General features: G+C 36.0%; 3 protein-coding genes across 6 annotated transcripts in view; all 3 read right to left on the reverse strand.

Moving 5' to 3' along the window:
* Positions 1-5,721: 5,721 nt before the first annotated feature.
* Positions 5,722-8,071, reverse strand: LOC134852420 (5'-AMP-activated protein kinase catalytic subunit alpha-2-like). Its single transcript, XM_063868548.1, has one exon. The coding sequence runs from the start codon at positions 8,036-8,038 to the stop codon at positions 6,323-6,325; it is 1,716 nt and encodes a 571-aa protein (XP_063724618.1). The 5' UTR covers positions 8,039-8,071; the 3' UTR covers positions 5,722-6,322.
* A 2,732-nt stretch (positions 8,072-10,803) lies between these two features.
* LOC134852452 (probable splicing factor, arginine/serine-rich 6) lies at positions 10,804-20,663 on the reverse strand. 4 transcript variants are annotated; one of them, XM_063868550.1, is made up of 7 exons: positions 20,205-20,663; positions 15,795-16,022; positions 15,299-15,451; positions 13,232-13,270; positions 12,625-12,705; positions 11,277-11,339; positions 10,809-10,922 (listed from the first exon to the last, which is right to left on the reverse strand). In XM_063868550.1, the coding sequence occupies exons 2-6, from the start codon at positions 15,995-15,997 to the stop codon at positions 11,303-11,305; spliced, it is 513 nt and encodes a 170-aa protein (XP_063724620.1). In that variant the 5' UTR covers positions 15,998-16,022; positions 20,205-20,663; the 3' UTR covers positions 10,809-10,922; positions 11,277-11,302. The 4 variants fall into 4 exon arrangements, 2 of the variants coding, with proteins under 2 accessions (XP_063724621.1, XP_063724620.1); XM_063868551.1 differs by lacking the exon at positions 11,277-11,339 and having other exon boundaries at positions 10,804-10,922; positions 20,205-20,659; XR_010164295.1 differs by lacking the exons at positions 11,277-11,339; positions 20,205-20,663 and adding an exon at positions 14,609-14,850 and having other exon boundaries at positions 15,795-15,910.
* Positions 20,219-21,118, reverse strand: part of LOC134852436 (thioredoxin domain-containing protein 5-like) — a 61,086-nt gene continuing 60,186 nt past the window's right edge. Inside the window, exon 10 of the mRNA XM_063868549.1 lies at positions 20,219-21,115. Within this exon, the coding sequence (XP_063724619.1) occupies positions 20,963-21,115 (153 nt within the window). The 3' untranslated portion in view covers positions 20,219-20,962. The remainder of the gene's footprint in view (positions 21,116-21,118) is intronic.

A 21,118-nucleotide genomic window follows, 5' to 3' on the forward strand; every position in this document is an offset into this window, starting at 1 on the left:
CAAATGAAACAAAAAATCGCTTTTAAATTTTTTCTTTTCAAATTGAAAATTTTAGCGTGCATAAAAAAAACGCGAATAAAGAAGCTTTTCATCGGGTTACCTTTTTGAATTGAATTTAAGAATCAAGTAAACAAAATTCAAAAAGTACCCGGCAAAGACGCCGACAAAAATTAGCCCGAAATCAGTTAAACCTACAAAAAAGCAATTCTACAATTACTTTTTTTTTACCAGTATATCCATTAACGGGTTAAGTCTAGGCACAATTACTCTAGGTGTTAAACCTGCAAGATGCTGAAAAAGGAGATCTTCCTGTGCACAAAGTTGTTAATGGGAAAAGAAGTGTAATACCTGATTGCAATACCCTGGCTTATCGCAAGGGTAATGATACAACATCATATCAAATTTATATCTGCGCCATGTTGATTCATTGAGAGTTGGTGACGTGGTCGCATCAATAATTCTTGTTAAAAAATTGCAGGTTTTCTGAGCAGGTAGCAGCGAAAATTACAAACAGTGTTACTAGGATAACACTGTTATTAAGAATTGTTTTTAAGAATGTTCTGGCTGCGCCATGTGATATTCTGAAGAACCCGCGTTTATATAAAACATTTGTTATCTAGAAGTAAATCAATTAACCTCTGATTTTTTTCCCTTTTGTTATCAGCTTAGATATAATTGTGCAAAACTTCAGTCTGAATCTTCTAGCAGCATAAACAATATTGTCTACAGTGACCTTGACGTAAATATAATATGTCATGAATTTTTACTTAACATTAAGCCATCAAGGTTACTGCTACCGCAGTAACGCAAGCACTGAAGGATTGCCGATATGTCAAGGAGCTGATTCATCGATTACTTCGATACTATTTGCACAGAGATGGTACAGAAATAGCTACGCTTGAGCATTGATACCTTTCTGCGTATCTAAAGATTGCTATATTGATGCAGTAGTGATTATTTCTGCTATGTCTTTACGGAAGTCGTCTTTTAGGCGAAAACTACAACATTGACAGACAGAGTACATCTTGAAACGGATCTCTACTTACAAGTTTCCAAAACGCTTCTTATCTTCAAAAAATCTTAAGGAAACGTTTGATATCAGGCAACCAAAGGTTAACATGAGAGAAGCCTCGGTTATATGTGAACCCTCACTTCCAAAAAATAATTTACTAGTGGTCTTTCAATGTGTCATATGTATAATTTGTGACATTTAATGAGAAATTTTAAACCAGTTTTTCTGAAAACAAAAAAATATTTTTGGTTTTTATTTTTTTTTTTGGAAATTGAATCAAGGCTATAACAACTTCAAAACACAGAGGCAAAGCTGAGCTTCACACCACTTGTGATTCAATGACTATGATTGACAAGAGGTAGCACTTGTCAATCATGATTGACAAGAGGTAGCACAATGACAAGAGGTAGCACTTGTGATTCAATGACTATGATTGAAATTGAATGAAAAAAACTTCAAAATCGGCTTAACTTCAAATCGTTTTTGTCAAAAAAAATTTTGCAAAAAAGCCCAAAAGATCCTGAACAAAATTAACTGCACTTGTAAGAACTTTTTAAAGATTTTCTGATTGCTAGAAAAAGTCTACATTTCAAAAAAGTCCTTTCTGTGCAAAGTAAAATAGCAAAAACAAGCAGACCTAAAAATCCAAGAAAAAAGCAAAAAAATTTCAATTTGCAAAGACCCAGGTCCCGACTGGAATCGAACTCCTGAGCTCTGTTGTCTCACGCATAGGTGTTAGAACAATTTGGAAGACAGTTAAAACTTTTTAAAAAGTTTTGGCTACGGGAATCGAGCCGACCAAAATGGGCGGACCGACGATAGGCCAAAAAAGCACAAAAAAAGTTTGCAAAAAATATGTCTTGGTCGGATTCTAACCAGAGGCCTTCGCTGTTTCAATCAAGTGTGCTACCTCTACCACACATTTACTATTAGTTTTCTAGCTCTAACAGCGACTTGCCTCCTTTAATCAGTCTAAAAGACAGTGAAAACAACATTTTTAAACAGTTGTTTCTTGACACTACGAAGTTGTTTTGAAAATTTTTGATTATGAATGGTCGAGTCCGAAAGATAATTGATACAGGTTTTACAAGATAAGCTGCACGACACTTCCATTTCGAACAACATTTCACATTGCAAGCTTTCTGTGAGCACCAAAAAACCGAGAACAAAACAACCCTACATCAGTAAAACCCTACTCGTACCGAGAAAAATCTTTATTTCTGACATAGAATACTTAATATCTAATCTAAATTTCTGGCCAGAAATCTTTGTGAAAAGTTTTCACAAAGGCGAAGAGGCGAAGTTTGATTAGGTAATCTATATAACATTTCTATCTAGAAAAACATCCTTCATTGGGCACGGTTACACACTACATGACGTGATCGATACTATAATTGTTGATAGTCTGGAAATCAATGTTTAGAATGGCAAAATAAAAAAAATTGTATGAGTAAACTAATGAAAATTTGTAGAACAATTTATCAGCACAATTTACTCACTTAAATTTGCAAATTTTTGATACAAAGTTTCAGAAATCAGAGATGAAAACAAATTTAAAAAATTTCTTATTCTGAATTTTAAAGAAGCAAAGAATCACGTTTTACGATGTATCTCGAGAAAAAAAACGGATATTTTTTGCAGAGATATTTTATGATTAAAATTCATTTTCGAAACTGATGAATGTTTTAATTGAAAAGCGTAGTTTGACTTTTTTTATCAAACAGTCCAAAGTATTTTAAAAAACAAACACAGCCAACAGAGAGTTGGAAAAGAGTCAATAAACGCAAGTAAGCAAAAAAAAATAATGATTTGTTGTTTGATGAAATTTCACTTTTCGAACTTCTAAGAAAAAAATGCCTTGAAGCTCATTCTATTTCAATTTTTTAGATAACATCAACCCAATTTGAGAAATCAATAGGTTACATTTTTAAATTTTATTTCGCCTAGAAGCCTGGTAATTAAATTGCATTTTCAAAAAAAAAAGTTGGTCACGTTTCTCGTGACCTTCTCTTTCGCTGCTACCTAGTAGAGTTTTCCTTTATCTTTATTAGATGATATGAGCGAAAATTAAAAAAAAACTTAAATCATACCACAAAAAAGTTATGCGTGAACAATTTTCAAGACTTCCCTGAAAAAAATCATCCATGAAAAAATAAAAAAAACTAGATAAGAGTCTGAACATCAAAAAAAACAGACGTGAGTATAAACAATTTTTAATTTTTTCTTCTCAAAAACCTAAGCAACCACATGCTTTTTAAGTGTCTTCGCTTTTTTACTGACAGTTGACCTTTAATTTTATGATCTCACTGCACCACTAGCGCAATCGAGACTGAGGCATATCAAACATGGCAGCAAGCGGCACCTAAGTTGATAAATAGTTTGCAGAAACTATTAAACAGGAAATATAAACACAAAGCCGAAAAAGAAACTCCCGCCGTAGACAAAAAAATTTTGGCTGCAGTTTTGTCACAAAAAACAACAAAAAGCACAATTGCAATAGTTAAGTACTCAGAAAAATTCATTAAGAGTTCATAGGCCGCGAAAAATTAAGTTATGGAATATTTTTGAATCTCTAACTTTTCACGCCATGCCTCCGGAGAAGCATTAAAATCTCAATTTTTCTGCCAAATAATGCAAAATTAGGCCACTAAGCCGAAAAAAAAACTTTGGCTGAAATATTTGAGGGCAAATAAATTTTTTGAGGCCAAACAGGAAAAATTTCAAGAAAAATCCCTCATGCGGCAACTAGGCCCACGAAAAATAAACAGTCAAAGCGATAGGCCTTCAATTTTTTGTGCACGGAGCTTTTCACGATTAAAAAAACAGGTTCTGGCTATAACTGAACCCTTGAACCTTTGGACTTCCCAGTCGTAGTTGTTACCGCTAGAACAAGTGCGACAGATGAGCTGGAAAATTTGGATTATTTATAAGCCAAGCTGTCAAATGATTCACGTAATGCTGTAGCACAAACTGTCATCTAAAAAAGAAGTCCATTCCGATTTGATAACACTCATACGGATACTTTCAGCATTAAGAACGTTCATTTCTGTCAGTGAAACTCAGCTTTTAGAACCGTAGACAATCTGGGTATGAAACACAACGACTCGCAGAAAATTATTAAGACACTTGAGTCCAAATATGTCCAATGGAAAGTTACTCGTCCAGAAAAACAACCGGCTACACGGCAAACAAAATGCCTTACTTATTTTGGCTATAATTAACGCTTCGCTCTAATTTCGCCAAGTTCTGAACTGTTTTTTTTTTTCAAAATACAGACAACGTTTCTGAATTTTAATTGCAGCTCGAATCTTGGTAGTAACGGCTTGAACAATATATCACTCAACTTCCAACATGATAACTGTAACTTAATTATTGTGGGGAAAAACTCCTGAATCCGAAAATCCGCACCGAAATTCAACACAGAAGCTGAGCTTCGCATCACTTGCGATGAAAAATCGAAAAGGTCGAAAAAATAGATCTTTGGAACAAAAACATGACAAGACAATAGAATGTTCAATAAGCATCGAAAGATAATGCATCCAGCGGTAACAAAGCCAAAAATACATTGTCAGAAACCCTTTAAGCCGAAAAAAAATCAACAAGACTTCAGACATCTGAAAAGTTAATACGTCCACCTCAACCTGAAAACACTTCATTTGCTCGTCAAGCAAACAAAATGAGGACACTAAGCTGATATAGAATAGGCCGAAACCTATTAGGCCCAAAAAAGGAAAATAAAAAAGCCGGAAAAAAAACCATTAAGACTAAGAAGATGTTAAGTACCCCTCAACCTCAAAACACAGACACGCACACAATCTTTTTTCGCTTGTCAAAAGACGCAATATGAGGCCAATAAGCCGATACAATATAGACCGCAACCTATCAAGCAAAAAATCAATGAAGCCGGAAAAAAATTACTTCTATTTTAAAATTTAGCATTTTGCGCGATCCAAAATATGTTTCCGTTGAAACGGCTCGACATTAGATCACTACGCCGATAATAATTAAGCCGAAATAATTTGTGCAGAATAAAGTTTTTAAACGAAATATATATATATATATATGTATATACGAAATCAATTTTTGTGAAATTACAAACAGCAGAGGTTTATCTAAAAGCAACTATAATGTAAAAAACTTTTTGAAAAATCTACAATATGGAAACTAAGCAGACAATAAGTCGACAATTTTTTTTCGAAACGGACTATTTCCCGTTTAAAAAAAAACAGGTCCGGTCAGTGTCAAACCCAGGACTTTTGGCGTCCCAGGCTTATTGGTTACCTCCAGGTTAAGTGTGCCGGAGACGCTTAGAAATTCGAATTTATTATGAGCCAAGATACCAATTGATTCAAGGGATTGTTAAACTAGTTGTTTACCCGAAAAAAAAGTCTATATTCCAGTTTGATAACACTTGCTAATCGCAAGCGTAAAAAAAATGAACTCTCGGGGGTTTAACTTCAAATTATCGGGAGAATTCAAAGCACATTATCAACTAACATTACTGACTTGGTGAGATGTGACTTTTGCCCATTCCACAAAAACTTTCAAAGTGTGTTGATATATTTTCATGTTCGTTCATGTTTTGAAATCATTTCGGTTAAGCTGGCTGTTTTTATGTTGCCTTGATACTTTATTCTAATGCAGCAATAAATCTTTGAGCCGGGTTAGTGGTTCCTGAAGCTTATACCGATTTGTTTTCTAAGGGATACTTCAAAGTCATAGGGTAAATTTTGATATTATGAACATATGGTAACGAAGCATAGGATAAGTTGGATGATAGAGTTAGAGTTGCATAGGGGTTAATTGTCATGTAACCAATTGAATATTTGCGGATTGCATTCGATTACTAATATCCGTCAAAATTAGGCCGTACAAAAAATTATATTTCTTTCCAACATTCAGGTACTCATACAAACAAACTTCTGTATCAAGTAATTCAACTTCCTTAATTTTTATCCCGAATTGAAAAGTTTAGAAGCATATCAAATTATTGGCTCCTCTGATGTATTATTAATATCATTTTCCAGTTCAACTTGGATAGAGAGGTAGAGTACGTGTTGAATCACTGAGTAATAATAGCACGTTAAGACATCAAACACAGTATTCATATACTATGAAGTCAACAAACAGTAGTGAAGAGCCGCTTAGAGAATCATTTCCAAATAGATTTGAGGAGAAACAGCAGAACACAATGTATTTAATGAAGGTGATGAGGATGAGTCTTCAACAGCTAACTAAACTAATTTACAGTTTAAATTGTGATTCAGCAGTTCAAATTTTTGTTACTTTTGCTTAGTTTTTTTTTCCATATTACCTTGCCAGAGTCCTAATCAGATCCGCGCACATCTCGAAGAACTCCATTGTCTGATGTTCTCGCATGGCCTCGCTATTATTGGTCACTAAATTTGCGAACTCTTCCGGAGTCATGTCACTTGGACCCGCGAAAAACTGATTGGCATTGAAGGACGATGACATCGACCTCGGGTGATCAAACGCACGTGGCGACTCGCATATACTATCTCGGCTGCCCGATCTCGTAGTGTTACTAGTCAGACTATTCGCCCTTTGTCTCTGTCGCATCGACAGCTCTGCTTGTTTTATATTCTTGAAGTCCAACAGGTAAGACTTGTGGTCAACTTGATAGAGTTGAAGTCCTATTTTGACAAAGCTTGTAGGTTTCTTCGGGTTTTGCCTCCGCACTCGCACACAATATGGGTTCACAACTTTCCACTCGAACCCGAGTTGTTTCATGGCTTTGAAAACCTCTGACATTATATCAGCTGGTCGACTCTGGGACCTAATTCCCAAGTGCCAACGTGATCTTTTAGGAGGGGCGGATGGCACCACCGGTTGCTGTGTATTATCAAATGGTGTGCGTGAAATCTTCTGAGTCAGCCGCTCCGGGTGCTGTTTTGCATTCGACGGCAACGCTGCCAACTTTGACCTTAGGGGACTAGGGTGTGCGTCTGGAGTACTGGCAACGAAGAACTCTGACTTCATTTGTTCTTTTGCCGAATCAGCATTCGATCGTTTCAACTTCAGTTTTTCGTCAACGATCAAAAAATATGCTATCACAAACTGATTCGATGGATCTCCCAGGTAGATATCAGCAATGACCCTGTCTAAATCTTTGTTAAACGCCTCTGAAACTTCCTTCGCAGCCTCTTCGTCTATCGCTGTGGTGTCGTGTCCATGCTCCGGAAAAAGATAGGGCGCCAGATCTTTCTGGAACCACGGATTCTCTTTGATGTCCTTTATCGATGCCCGTTTCAGAGGATCCACATTGAGCATGGAAAGCATCAACTTTCGAACATGCTCTGAGATGTAGTCCGGGATGAAAAAGTGGCCAGCTTTAATCTTTCGGAACAAATTGGGCACGTGATCGTCATCGAACGGTAAGCTTCCACATAACAGCGCGTACAAAATAATACCCGACGACCAGATATCTACTTCTGGGCCCGCGTACAACTTTCCCGAGATGACTTCGGGCGCTGCGTAGTTCGGTGAGCCACAAGATGTACGGAGGAACTCGCCGTCCATCATCATATTACTCAAGCCGAAGTCTGCGACCTTGACGTTGCTGTGTGAGTCCAAGAGAAGATTTTCCGGTTTGAGGTCCCTGTGTACTATCATATGTTTGTGGCAGTATTCCACCGCTGATATGATCTGCTGGAAAAACCTTCTTGCTTCTGACTCTTTAAGTTTCCCTTTTTTCACGATGTAATCGAACAATTCTCCGCCAGCGACATACTCCATTATCATGAAAATATCGGTTGGCGTGCTGATAACTTGATAAAGCTTAATAATATGTGGATGACGAAACAACTTTAGGTTCTCAATTTCCCGCTTTATCTTACTCACGACATCCAAGCTTCTGATTTTCTGTCTATTCAGAATTTTCACTGCTACTTTATGCCCTGTAAGTTTGTGCTCTGCGATTTTGACCTTTCCGAAGGTACCCGAGCCAAGAGTCGTTCCCAGAACATAGTGACCGATTTTAATCTTGCCTCGATCTACTTTATCCATCACTGTATAATCTGAAACCACGAATAAAATCAGGTGATGATAAATCAAACAGAACTTGGTCGAGTAAGCAGTGTAGATAATCAAAAAAGCTACAGATTCGAAAACTTTAGATTCTGAAACAGGTTTTACTTTTAAACCAGTAAACTCAACAATTATACTTTTAACCAAAAAGATTTTCCTGCTCAGTTAATTGATTCTCATGAATAAACTTAGCCAACAGAAAACTGGAAAAGTGTCAATTAACAAGAGGAAACAGAAAAAAAAACTTTCGAATTTCGAAGACAAAAATTTATCAGTTTAAATCTTTTTGAACTTGTAAGAAAGAAACTCGTTCCGACCATATATATTAGAAAAAACTACAGAACAAAAGTTTTTTCTTCTAATTAGTGTTGTTTTAATGCGGGGTGTGACGAGAGAACAATACAATTGCCTCGAAAGTTAGTGAACTATACATTATCGACAGCCTTTGTTTTCAAAAAATAATAAAATTAAACAAAAAATTTTCAGTTTTTATTTTCATGAAATCAAGTTTTCTTAGCACTGGTTCGAAATTGGACTGAAACTCAAAAAATTCGATTTAGTTTTTATCATTAAATTTACAATTTGATGAAATTTTTTTTAACGTAGTTCGAATCACGATGCAAAAGGCTTATAAGGACGATGCAAAAGGAATGATATAGCAATAAATATTTTCGATACTTGATTTTGCGTGGAAATCAAAAGAAAAAAAACTGAAACACTCATATATAAAGTTCCTTCCCATTTTCATTGGTCGGAACAAAAAGGAAACATTGAAAACAGCAGACTCATGTTGTTGCACCTTTAAAAAGTGCCACACATTGGAAGGTAAAAGTTCACCCTTTGAATATTAGTTACCACCCATTGGTTACCAGATATTGAACAAAATAAATTTGAACCTAGCTAGTTCAGGTGCTTTTTACGTGTTCATGAACTACATGAGCCGAATGCCATAAGAGCAAAAGAAACGGAATAATTTTCAGAGAAAATTACGCAATTTAGCACTTCCAATACAAAATTAAGTATTAGCGAGAAATTAAGACAGATGTCCACTAACTTATTTCTTAAGATCACTTTCATAATGCAAGATAGCCAATCAGAGATTGGAAAAGAGCAATGAACGCAAGTAGACATATAATGAACGCAAGTAGACATAAAAAACACTAAGTTTCTTCAAAAAATCTCAAATTTCAAAGAATAAACTGGATACACTTTCAGCTCTTTGAATTTCTAGAACAATTTAAAACTGGCGCTTTTTCGATAAGATGAACTAAACTAGAGAAAACTGGACCAATAGATAAAGCTTTTATTCCGCTGGAAATCTTAAAATTAAATTCCATTTTCAATCGTTCACCGTTTTTTGTGCCATTTCCACGTTCATATTTGGAGAGGGCTATTTACGTCACTTTCAGCAGATAAGTTTCAATTGAACTCAAAGCTGCATATATACCTAAGCGTATTCACAAATGCATCAATATGCATGAATGCACATCTGTAGTTATTAGAGACTTTTAAGACTTTTTCTGAAAAAAAAAAACAAAAAAAAAACAGCAAGACCTCAATTAGAGTCTTCACTACGTTCAGTAGCGCGATCAATTTTGGAGCTGCAAAAACGATACTCTTAATCAGCAAAACAACAATTCCATACATTTGATCAAAAAATCCTGTATTAAAAATATCAAAACATTGAGAAAATTACGGCAAAAATGTCGCTTTCATTTAACTGCATCATTCGGAATATCAAAAATGGTACTCTAGAACAATAGGAAATAGCTGAAACTTCAGAAAACGCCGTTTTTATAGCCATTTTTCCTTATGTTAATTTGTCATGAAGAAAAAACGAATAATTACGAGGCCAAACTGTGTACTGGATAGGCGCACAATTTTGTGTCTGTATGTTCCTGGATTCAAGCGACAACACAACATGTTAAAAATTTGCCGAAACAATCAAAGCGAATGAAAAAACTTAAGAAGAACAAAAGAAGCGTCCTTGTTGCGGAATAAGCTTACAATTCACAAAACTGAACAAAATCAAGCCGTGAATAATCAATTTAGTGCGTGAACGAGAGAACCATTTTTTTAAAAAAACTTCTTGAAAAAAAAACAAGCACAAAGACCACAACACCGAAGTGATATGTTCAGCGTGAACAAATTTCAGGAAACAATTTTTCACGCTCAACATAGATTTATCTCGGATTGATTTCTCATTTATTTTAATGTTTTCTTTTTAATTAACATTTAAAAATGCTTTGAAAAACGAACTTTAAATTCACTTGAAACATTTGTAATACAGTACAAACAACAAAGGGTAGTAACGCTTGCATGTAACGCTAAAAACAGATTTTTAACATTGGTCGTTTTTTTTTCATCGGTGTCCTCTACACAGCGGCTCAAATGCTCCGTTGGAATAGGAATACGTAAATATGAACTTCATTTTATTTGAGTTCGACTGTAAATAAACCCCCGTTTTAGTGGGCGGAAACAAGCTCAATTGAACATGGTGAAAATATCTCTAAAACAAACCATTTCTGCTTCAGAATTATTGATTCAAAACTTGACAATTCGATCCGCTATGCCTATTAGGTTAATTTAAGGACTTTGAAAAATTAAAATCTATCCAAATCAAGCGTCTATCAATGAAAACTCAATAAGCAGAGGTAATAATATTAAGAGCAGTGATGTTCAGGGGGTGTATAAAATAAATCGAGTTTCTCGTTCTCAAATCGGTCGAATCAAACTTTGCATCGCTCAGTGTGGTTCGAATTGGCTTCAGGTGATCGCATGGCCTTCGTTTGTTCAATATGTATGTAGTTGAATCGATCAATCACCTGCTGCTTATGAAGAACTATTTGCGTGGTCTCATTTACTGAAAATATATCAAACATTTACTTACCAATTAGAACTCAAAATAGCTCAATGGAAAAATGAGCTGCTGAAACATGGCTAACGAAAGTTTCGAAAAATTTACCACTTCATACAGACACATGGCGACCTTAGCATTTACGGCCTAATTAGGTCCAATGTACATAACCTTCGCATTTAATGCCCAATTCGATCCTATGTGCATACCACCAAAAACAAGGACAAGTTTGCCCACGAAGACATTAAGTGTTGATTACATACATTGATATAAATACAGGAATTTTTCCAAAAGCCAATCAAAGTGCAAGACTTTTTAAAACCACAACCAGTGAGTGCTGTCGCAATTTCATTTTTTTACCAAATATTTTCGGTTGTTTGAAGCCATTACTCCACTCCCTTTTTCTCTTCATCGGGTTGCACCCTATTACAACACACGAACATATCATATATTGGCTTATGCAACAACATTATGTAACTAAATTATGCAACAATCTTTGCCTAATGCAACAAATCATTTTCTCTTCATCGCCTTGTTCCCTATTACAACAAATCATTCTTTGATTCATTGTCTATTGATTATGTGATTATGCAATCTTGACAAATCGACTAAAATCATCCGAGACTGCAATGAATACAACTGAACCTCACTAGTGAACCTGACCCCCCCCCCCCGCATATTTTTTTACTAATAAAAACTTCATTCACAATATTCCATTGTTTCAAAAAATGGCTTGCTCGCGAACAAATTGATTTCAAAAGGATTTGGTGTTCATTTTAAACCTAGTTAAATCACTTCGTTAGATCACCAAAGTTGATGCTTATGTGAGGTAACGATAAAGCTGTGAACCCTCCCGCAAACTGTTTCTATACAACACACGACTTGAATACTTTTCAGTCGGTAATACTGAGGTGCTTTCAACCCACCAGCCAACCTTCCCCGTCATTCCATTTTGAGAGCCCTTCTTTTTCTCAACAAGACTCTTAACTGGCAAGACTTTTCGATTGCTAGTAAAACAGGGAACTCCACTATTTATTAATAACCATAACTACTACTTCGTATTTATAAATAATCATACGGTCTGCCAAGTATATATCTTAGTTTTATTACCTGTTGGAAGATTTCGGTGGTTTATCATCGGCAGATGAACTTTTTTTCACCTTTCTGGGAAAAATCAAGAAGTTTTTCAAAATAGGTAAGCGAAAATGTCCTAATGGCTGAAAAAAAATACTTTACGGTTTGCTTCAGAATCGGCAGCTAAGAATAGGACTTTTTTCCAGTTTCCCACAAAATTTAGTTTTCCTTGTAAAATTCCAATATAAAGTTTTTGAACACTTTGTATAGAATGAGCAATTTCTATGCAAGAAATGCTGCTCACATTTACAAAAGAGCCCAAAATTTTGTAGTGGCGAAATTTTGTAATTATAAGGCAAATATCAAACAGGTTTAGGAAACTTTTGTAGTTTTGTTTTTTTTTGTAGTATTTTAACTGAAATGAAATTGTAGGAGCAAACCCATTTTGCCTAATTTAAACGAAACATGTATTACTTACTTAGTCCAAGTATCTCTGAAATCAAAGAAACCCAAGAAACTCACCACGTGCAACAGAGTAAAATTTTCAAGACAATCACCCATACTGACAACAAGAAAGCTGCTACTACAGTATATGTGAGACACGTAGCCTTTAAGGAATTAATTCTAAACTCACCTGGTGGACTTGGATCGAGATCTGGTGTTCTCCTTCCTCTTGCGTCTTCCGAATCTGTCCCTCGAGGAGTTAGACCTCGACCTGAACATACGAAACAGAAATGAACAGCAATAAGAAAGTGCTAGAAAAAATAGAAATTAGCCTTGAAGAGCAAAAATTCGACTAGGTCTAGGATTTGATGATCTGCGACTAACTGCAATTAGGAGATTTTGGGTCTCATGCACTAACCACCGAATAAAGCAGCTAGATATGCTAACAAATTGCCAATTCTATTCAGCAAAAGTGGCAGCAAATACAAACAGACTCAATTTTGCGAGTAAAATTTGAAATATAACAAAGTGAAGGCATCCACACTAACTTAACATGTAACAAATCGCAAAGCATAAAGCTGCATTATGTATAAAAACCGCATTCAAAAAATTGTGAGACATATTGAATTACAAAATTTATTACTAGTCGAATGTCAAAGATATGCTATCAAAAAGCTTAAAGGTGCTCCAAAGATGGGACCAATATTTGCGACTTGGGTTAGAAAAAAAGAAGGTTCTTAATAATAAACTTATCTGACTGTAGTGTAATAACATTTAAGAATCCAATGAAAACTCACCTCGTTCTCTGTCTTCGTGGTGAAGATGTACTCTTCGACCTGAAACAGGAAAAGCGTGAACAAACTATGAACTGCACAGATCTGTCACATCTTTTAGCACCACATCATCTATCACGACAAACGGCCATTCAGCCCCTGTTACCTCGATTACATACATACACTGAACAGAAAAAGCGAAGATCTCGGATAGATGAAGACTGTTTAGAGACAAGAGTACAATGAAATAATAGCAAGTAAGAAGCAAGTATGCAAGTCATTTTACCACGCTTTCGAAGCAGTAGAGATGTCTAGAAGAGTGGTTGCTCATTTCGCCAGTGCTGTCGCGACTGACGAGGATCTTTGCGGAGCGGTGCGCAAAATAAAGTTGAACAGATGCTGACCAACTTTGATAAAAAACTCTATTTGCAAAAATGAAAGAGCTCTTCATTCATTTTCATTTTACGTGGAATTTAACACAGAGGCGAAGTGGAGCTTCGCATCACTTGCGATACAAAAATGTACGACTATGAATTGTATGAAAAATTCCTGAACCAACTACTTGCATCAGTAGAAAACTTCACAAGGAGCTTTCAAAACGCCTAAAAGAAACCGAACCTTTTAGCGGGACCTAAGCCGGCTTAAAATTAGCAGACACGAAAGTCTTTCGAAAATTTTCAGTTTCGACAAAAAACAGGTCCCGAGTGAAATCGAACTAAGGGGATTTGTCGTCTCAAGCAAAGGTATTACCACTGCACTAAATGCACAGAACACTCCTTGAATTTGTAAAGAAACAATTTTTCAAATTTTTTTATGAACAGCATGAAAAAAATTTAAAAAGCGAAAAAAAATAGGCAGAACTTCTTGGAACTCAATTCCTTCTTGGAACCCAAAAACTTCTTGGAACCCAAAACCGGACACAAAAATGTTTTTTTTTTAATTCGAGAAAAAATGCCCAAATTTTAGGCGAACTTGGCGCTGCGGTAAGTAGGCTGGCAAAAAAGCAGACACATATTTTTTGACGCGAGGACAAATTTCCGTTTACAAAAAAAGGTCCTGCCCGGATTCGAACCATTGACCTTTGTCTTCATAGACAAGGATTACCTCTTCGCCACATGTGCGAAATAAAAAGCGATTTATGATTTCATGTGAACCAAAGGTAAAAAATGATTCAAATGATTCTGTTATAAAAATTCTACATTCAGGTTTGATAACGCTTGCTCATCGCAAGCGTAAAAATAAACTCTTTAAAAAATCCGAACCTTGATGGACAACAAAAAGAGGCGTCATTATCTAAAACTTGCAAGATAATTTTCCCCCTTTTTAGCTCAAAAAAAAACTTGATGCGGCATCATGGCGTGGCGTATCGTGATCAGTGATCTTAAGACCCTTTCGCCCTACCCCTTGAAATAATTGGGACGTGGTTGGTTCTCGGAAGATTGGGGGATGTTTTTGCTTTGCCTGAAGTTCAGGAGACGTGGCGTGAACAGAAGAGTATCTGGCGCTGGCGGAGAGCAGAGAGGCGGAGGAGGAAGAGGGGCGGCGAAGGAAGGACGGAAGGAAGGAAGACAAGGAGCATTGAGAAGAGTGTGATGAGATGATGATGCGAGTAGTTTTAAGAAGTGGAGGAGGAGGATGTTGACCTACAAGTACACATTCATCTTTAACCTCATTCATCCTCAGCATCTATACACTCCCCACTTCCAATGATTAAGAACAGTTAAGTACATCCTATCACACTAACCTAATTTCATATTCCAAAAAATCTCACTCGTGCGCTTCAATTATAAATCGGGAAAAACAGAAATCACGAACGAATTATACCATCTCATTTTTTTTAACATCAAGGCATCCTTTATTCAATTAACTTTACATTAAATATCGTTAGCCAATTGCCAAAAAACAGTACGAAATTGTTGCGGTGGCGACTGCGGCACCGCCGCAACAAACATTCTAAATATATTCATCACGTTCTACTGTATCAATATTCGAAATCACATGCATGCATTCTCTACCCATCAAAAAACATTGATAGCAGCTTAAGGGTGACCAATAGATGGAGTGATGGATGCATGAGGTTGTGCAGCCTACCTTCTTCCACGGCCTCCTCGTCCTCGGTCGCGACTGCGGCTCCTGCTCCTGCTTCTGTCCCTGCGTCTTCCGCCACCACCGCCTCCGAATCTATCTTCGCCTCTTCTCTTCCCATGGGACAACTCAACTCGCACTCGGCATCCACACACAGTCCTGTAACGATTGCTTAAATGGTTCATTTTTAAAATACTGCTTGTTTTATTAGATTTTGCGGGGATTTATAAATCTCAATATCACTCATAAAGATCATGCCCAGAAAACAGTTTTGAGTTTCCTTTTTCAAAGCCATGCCGAACATCATAGCATTTTAACATAAATTTAGAAAATTATTGCTGCACCCGATAGACCAAATATTGGATATTATAAAATTTTGGATAAATTAAAAAAAATTTTAAATTTATTTTTTTTCCTTGAAGAACGCCTGAGAACTCTAATAGTCAGTAGCAATCCTTGGCACCTGCATAACAAAGTTTCAAACGTGAGTGATATAACTTACGCTCCATCGAGTTTGTCGACGGCGTAGTCGGCGTCCTCTCGCTCGTAGAACTCGACAAATGCAAATCCGGGGGGCGAGCGGGCTATCCAGACTGTCTTGATCTCCCCACACTTCTCGAACTTGCGTCTTATCTCGTTCTCCTCCCCATTGTTGCCTAGATTGCCAATGTACACTTTGTGCACTTCGTCTCCTCTGCCGGGCATTGTTGATCAGTTCACACGATTTGATCTGAAATCACTAACTGTTAAAATGGTTCTTTTTTCGATACTTGGTTTTTTTTCAATTCTCTATAATTTTAAATTATTCAGTTTGTTAAACCGAAAAAAGAAACATTCACTACCACCGAAAATAGAAACTACACAATAGAGACCTGCTTTTGCTTTTTAACTCACAGCCAGAAAAAAAAACTAAAATGCATCTTTTCAGATAATGCACTTCTATTCAATCAGTCATATTTAAAATTAACAGAGGTGAAATAGAGCTTCCTCTACTTTGCTAAAAAGTATTTCAAAGAAAAATATTACTACTAGGAACAATCATCACATACTCCTCCGTCGATTTTACTTGCAAAATTATCGAAACTACAACCTGTATCAGACGCATACAGACGCAAACCGGAGCTTCGCACCACTTACGAAACACCGTCAATATAGCATGGCTAACTAGCTCTTAAAAATGACAAAAAAGTTGAAAAAAGAACCAAGTATAGAAAAAATTAGGTATATCATTAGATCTGTCATACAAACAATAGCTAAAAAAAAACTTGAGAAAAATTCAATTTTATTTTCATGAAAATCTATTTTTGCCTTGCAAAACGACCCAATATGAGGCAACTAAGCCGACAGAACATGCGCCGAAACATTTATAGCCAACAGTACCAGTTCAGTAACAAAATTCAATTATGCTAAGTCGTAATCGTTATAGGGCAATAAAGAATCAAGAAAAACTTTTTGGCACTGAAAAGATATTGATTGAAAATATATTGGTTGCTGCGCAAGGAGCAGAGAAATTCCTACCACAAACCACAATGACTGTTCTTTACTTGACTACAGTTATCATCCACAAAACAAATCACTGAATGAATTTTTTTAAATTCAATTTTGAGGTGCATATACAAAACAGTCCCATACAAAACAGTCCAATTCAAAACAGTCCGGTTTAAGGTCGCCGGTGGGCGCGCGTCGCCGCTTTGCGGTGATAACCGGCTCTAAATTTCGTATTAAGTCCTACCCTCTGTTGGCAAGCTCGCAATACGTTGGCGCGACTGCGGCGGTCACTATTTTGTTCATTATGCTTGTTGAACAAAGGACAATTCTCGGCCTCCCGGCTTGTTAAAACAATTATTAATTGGGACTGTTTTTCGGACTGTTTTGTATTGGACTGTTTTTTCGTTCATTTTCATACTTTTCCGGACTGTTTTGTATTGCACTGTTTTGTATGGGACTGTTTTGTACAGACACGAATTTTGAGATTTGCAACTGACTGAAAAGCAAAAAATTTGTTACTAGATTAGTTTACTTGTGTGGTCCCTCAAAAAAGCTGTAGTCCCTAACAAAACCGTAGGTACAGTATTTGGTTAACTCTAACAGTAAGCATCTTAACTTCTCTTTGCTGTTGACAAAACTGGCCAAGTTAGCCTAGAGGGTACGAATCCGGTTACCGACCCCAATGCAGATGCTCGAAACCCGTGCGGGCTTGTCTTATTAGAAAATAGGCGGGAGCAACCATCTCAACTAGTTTTGTCACTGGAACAAACAAGTTAAATAGTACCAAAACTAGTGCCAATTTTTCTCGACAACCGAAAACAAAAACAAGCGCCAAATTTCAATGGTGGGAACAGTTACACTAATTACTGAAACTGTAGAAAAAAACTGATAGCCGTTCATTGGAAAGACATAAATGAAAAACCCAGAATGTCCCACCAAGCATGTTTTAATTATGAAACTTAATTCTGTGTAAGACATGCATTTCATACAAACGCATATTTCATACAAATTGAATTTTCATGGGATATAAAATTAGTTAAATCGACGTATGGATTACGTTTCGATAACTAAATCTGTTACTTATCTTGTAAAAACAAAGTTATCTTGTGAAAAATTCTTTTTCTTTCCCTAAATCCATTTGAGGGAGGGGGTTTGATTGTACGATTCATCTGCAGAAACCGTATTGACGTGTCGGAATAGCCGTATCGAAGTTTTTAGAAAAAAACAATTGATTTCTTTTGGAAAACGTTCACCCTCATGCAATATCTGGTGATAATACAAATGATAATTCTGTGTTCATTAACAGAACATAGCAATTAGGTCGGTGGCAAATCAATGAACAGAATTGTCTAAGAGCAGAGAAGGTCAAGGAGCAGAAAAGCAGACAAAAATCTATCTATATGATATTCGATAAAAGCAACTATTAAAATCGTCAATAATACCAAGGAAATGAATAAATCATACATGAATTGAACAAGACTGCTCGTATCAGGGCGAAGCCCTGAATGTTCCGACTGCCTTTTAAGGTTTATGGAGCAGCAGTAATAACATAAAAAATTAAATGAAAACAAAACTAAATTTATTTTTTCTTAAATTTGAAATTTTTTATGAAAATCATCCCCCCACACGCCATATAAAGTACAACAAGACTGCTCGTATCAGGGCGAAGCCCTGAATGTTCCGACTGCCTTTTAAGGTTTATGGAGCAGTAATAACATAAAAAAATTCAATGAAATAAAAAAAAATGAAAAAAAAAATAGGCAAATAGGCTTCTTTTAACCAATTTGGAACGATTTGTAAGATGGATTAACTCTCCGCTTACGCGTTAACAACGCGAAATATATCGCGCGCTAATTGTCCCAAATTGGCCAAAATGGCAATCTTTCAACCCCCGTAACTTTACGAAAAATGATCACAGGTGAAATATCTTTTCAAATTTGAGCTCAGGACAACAATACCTTTCGAATGATATAAAAAATTCCGTCAAAAATGGCTAGTTAAAAAGTCGAAATTTGTCTGAAGAAAAAAAAACCCACCCCGAGCACAAATATTCCGTTACTTTCGTATCGAAAGTCGGAACAAAAAGATAGATTTCGTACCTTGTAACAAATCAATTATGGCAAATAAGCTTCGTTCAACCAATTTGGAACGATTTATAAGAAGGATTAAATCTCCGCTTACGCGTTAATAGCGCGAATTATATCGCGCGTTAATTGTCCCAAATTGGTCAAAATGGCAATCTTTAAACCCTCATAACTTTACGCAAAATGATCACAGGTGAAATATCTTTTCAAATTTGAGCTCAGGACAACAATACCTTTCGAATGATATAAAAAATTCCGTCAAAAATGGCTAGTTAAAAAGTCGAAATTTGTCTGAAGAAAAAAAAACCCACCCCGAGCACAAATATTCCGTTACTTTCGTATCGAAAGTCGGAACAAAAAGATAGATTTCGTTCCTTGTAACAAATCAATTATGGCAAATAAGCTTCGTTCAACCAATTTGGAACAATTTATAAGATGGATTAACTCTCCGCTAACGCGTTAACAACGCGAAATATATCGCGCGTTAATTGTCCCAAATTGGCAATCTTTAAACCCCCGAAACTTTACGAAAAATGATCACAGGTAAAATATCTTTTCAAATTTAAGCTCAGGACAACAATGGCTTTCGAATGATATAAAAAAATTCCGTCAAAAATGGCTAGTTAAAAAGTCGAAATTTGTCTGAAGAAAAAAAAACCCACCCCGAGCACACATATTCCGTTACTTTCGTATCGAAAGTCGATTTGAGAACTTTTCATGAAATTATTGTTCCGACTCTGACATGAAAAGTTTCTAAAAAAGTCTTGATCAATTTATTCAGTTTATGCAGTATCTATTAGTTTTTTTTAGTATCGAATGATATTCATCAGTTTTTCTGTTCTTAGACTCAATCTTCGCTTAGAACATTCTGTTCATTGAGTGGCCACCAACAATTCGTATCATTCTTTTTCAGATTAGCTTATAAAAATTAATATTTTTCTGCTCTTTGACCATTTTTCTTATTGCTCCGCCTCTTTTTGTCTCATAAAAATCTTATCAATTTGTAACATACACTACGCGTTCACAGAAAAATGACAAAAAATCTGCCGCAAATAATCCCGATCCCAAATTGTCAATTTTCATTTTTTAATATTACAAAAAAGGAACGCAGGTGAAATATCCCGAGCGCAAGGCATACGTATTTTCGAAAAACCTAACAGAACGCCCTGAGCAAACGTAAAAACATATATTTTTTTCAAGTTCCAAACGTCTATATTTTTTATTTCAACCTGTTTACTTCAACTGTTTTTTTTATTTTACTGAAAGTGGCAACTTTTTTGGAACACTCAATCAAATATACAAGCAGCGAAATGAAAACCTAGTTCGTAACTTTTACTTACCAATTTGAAATGGATCCAGATTTTTACAAATTTTACTGCTCACCAAAATAATTAATCTGATAGTTACATAAGATAATTTTTTTGCTTAAATGTTAAGCAGTTTTCCTAATAAATACAAATGATTTCAGCACCAAGGGGAAGATAATGTTATGTAAGGACGATAAGCGTGAAAGAGTCAGGACAAGGAAAGAGAGGAGACCACGTAAATAAGATATCAGATTTGTATCGATGGAACAGAGCAAATTGTTATAACCAACATGGCACAGTCGGGCATAACATAGATTTACACGGGACAGAGGAAACAACAATGAATGAATTAGCACAACTCACGCAATTGGAACTTGGTGACTCACCGAAATAAGTTAAGACACCAGTGCCTCATTTAAAACATACAGCTGATCATTATATCAAATCATGTCAGGACAAACAATAATTCAAAAAGACACAATACATACCAACTAATCGCTCACAACCACGTAAATTCATAATTTAGAGATTATGGTACGATATTGTGCATCTTATTCAGTGCCAACAATCAAAAATATACAAAGACTCAATTTGGTCCCAACTGAATACAAAAGTGCTTGGTAAGCTTTAGTGAAAAGTAGAAGTAATAATGGGATAATGAATAGCACTTATAGTAGTACGACCAGCATAAAGTTGCCACCCTCTCCCTGTCCAAAAGACCTTTCGTGGAATTTTCATCGCATATGTAGTAGAATCAGAAACAGAGAATAGTCACACTATACTAATGACGACTATAACTCGTCTCGCATGTATGCTATGGCATCCTTCATGCTTTGCTTCACGAATGACTTCAAGTTGTCTGTCGTCTTCTCAATCGCAGAGTCCATCTTGTAAGCTTTAGTACCCATGTAGAACATCACAAAAGTTTCGTCGTCACTAAATGCCTA

Source organism: Symsagittifera roscoffensis, chromosome 1 (assembly GCF_963678635.1).
Source record: "Symsagittifera roscoffensis chromosome 1, txSymRosc1.1, whole genome shotgun sequence".
NCBI lineage: Eukaryota > Metazoa > Xenacoelomorpha > Acoela > Convolutidae > Symsagittifera > Symsagittifera roscoffensis.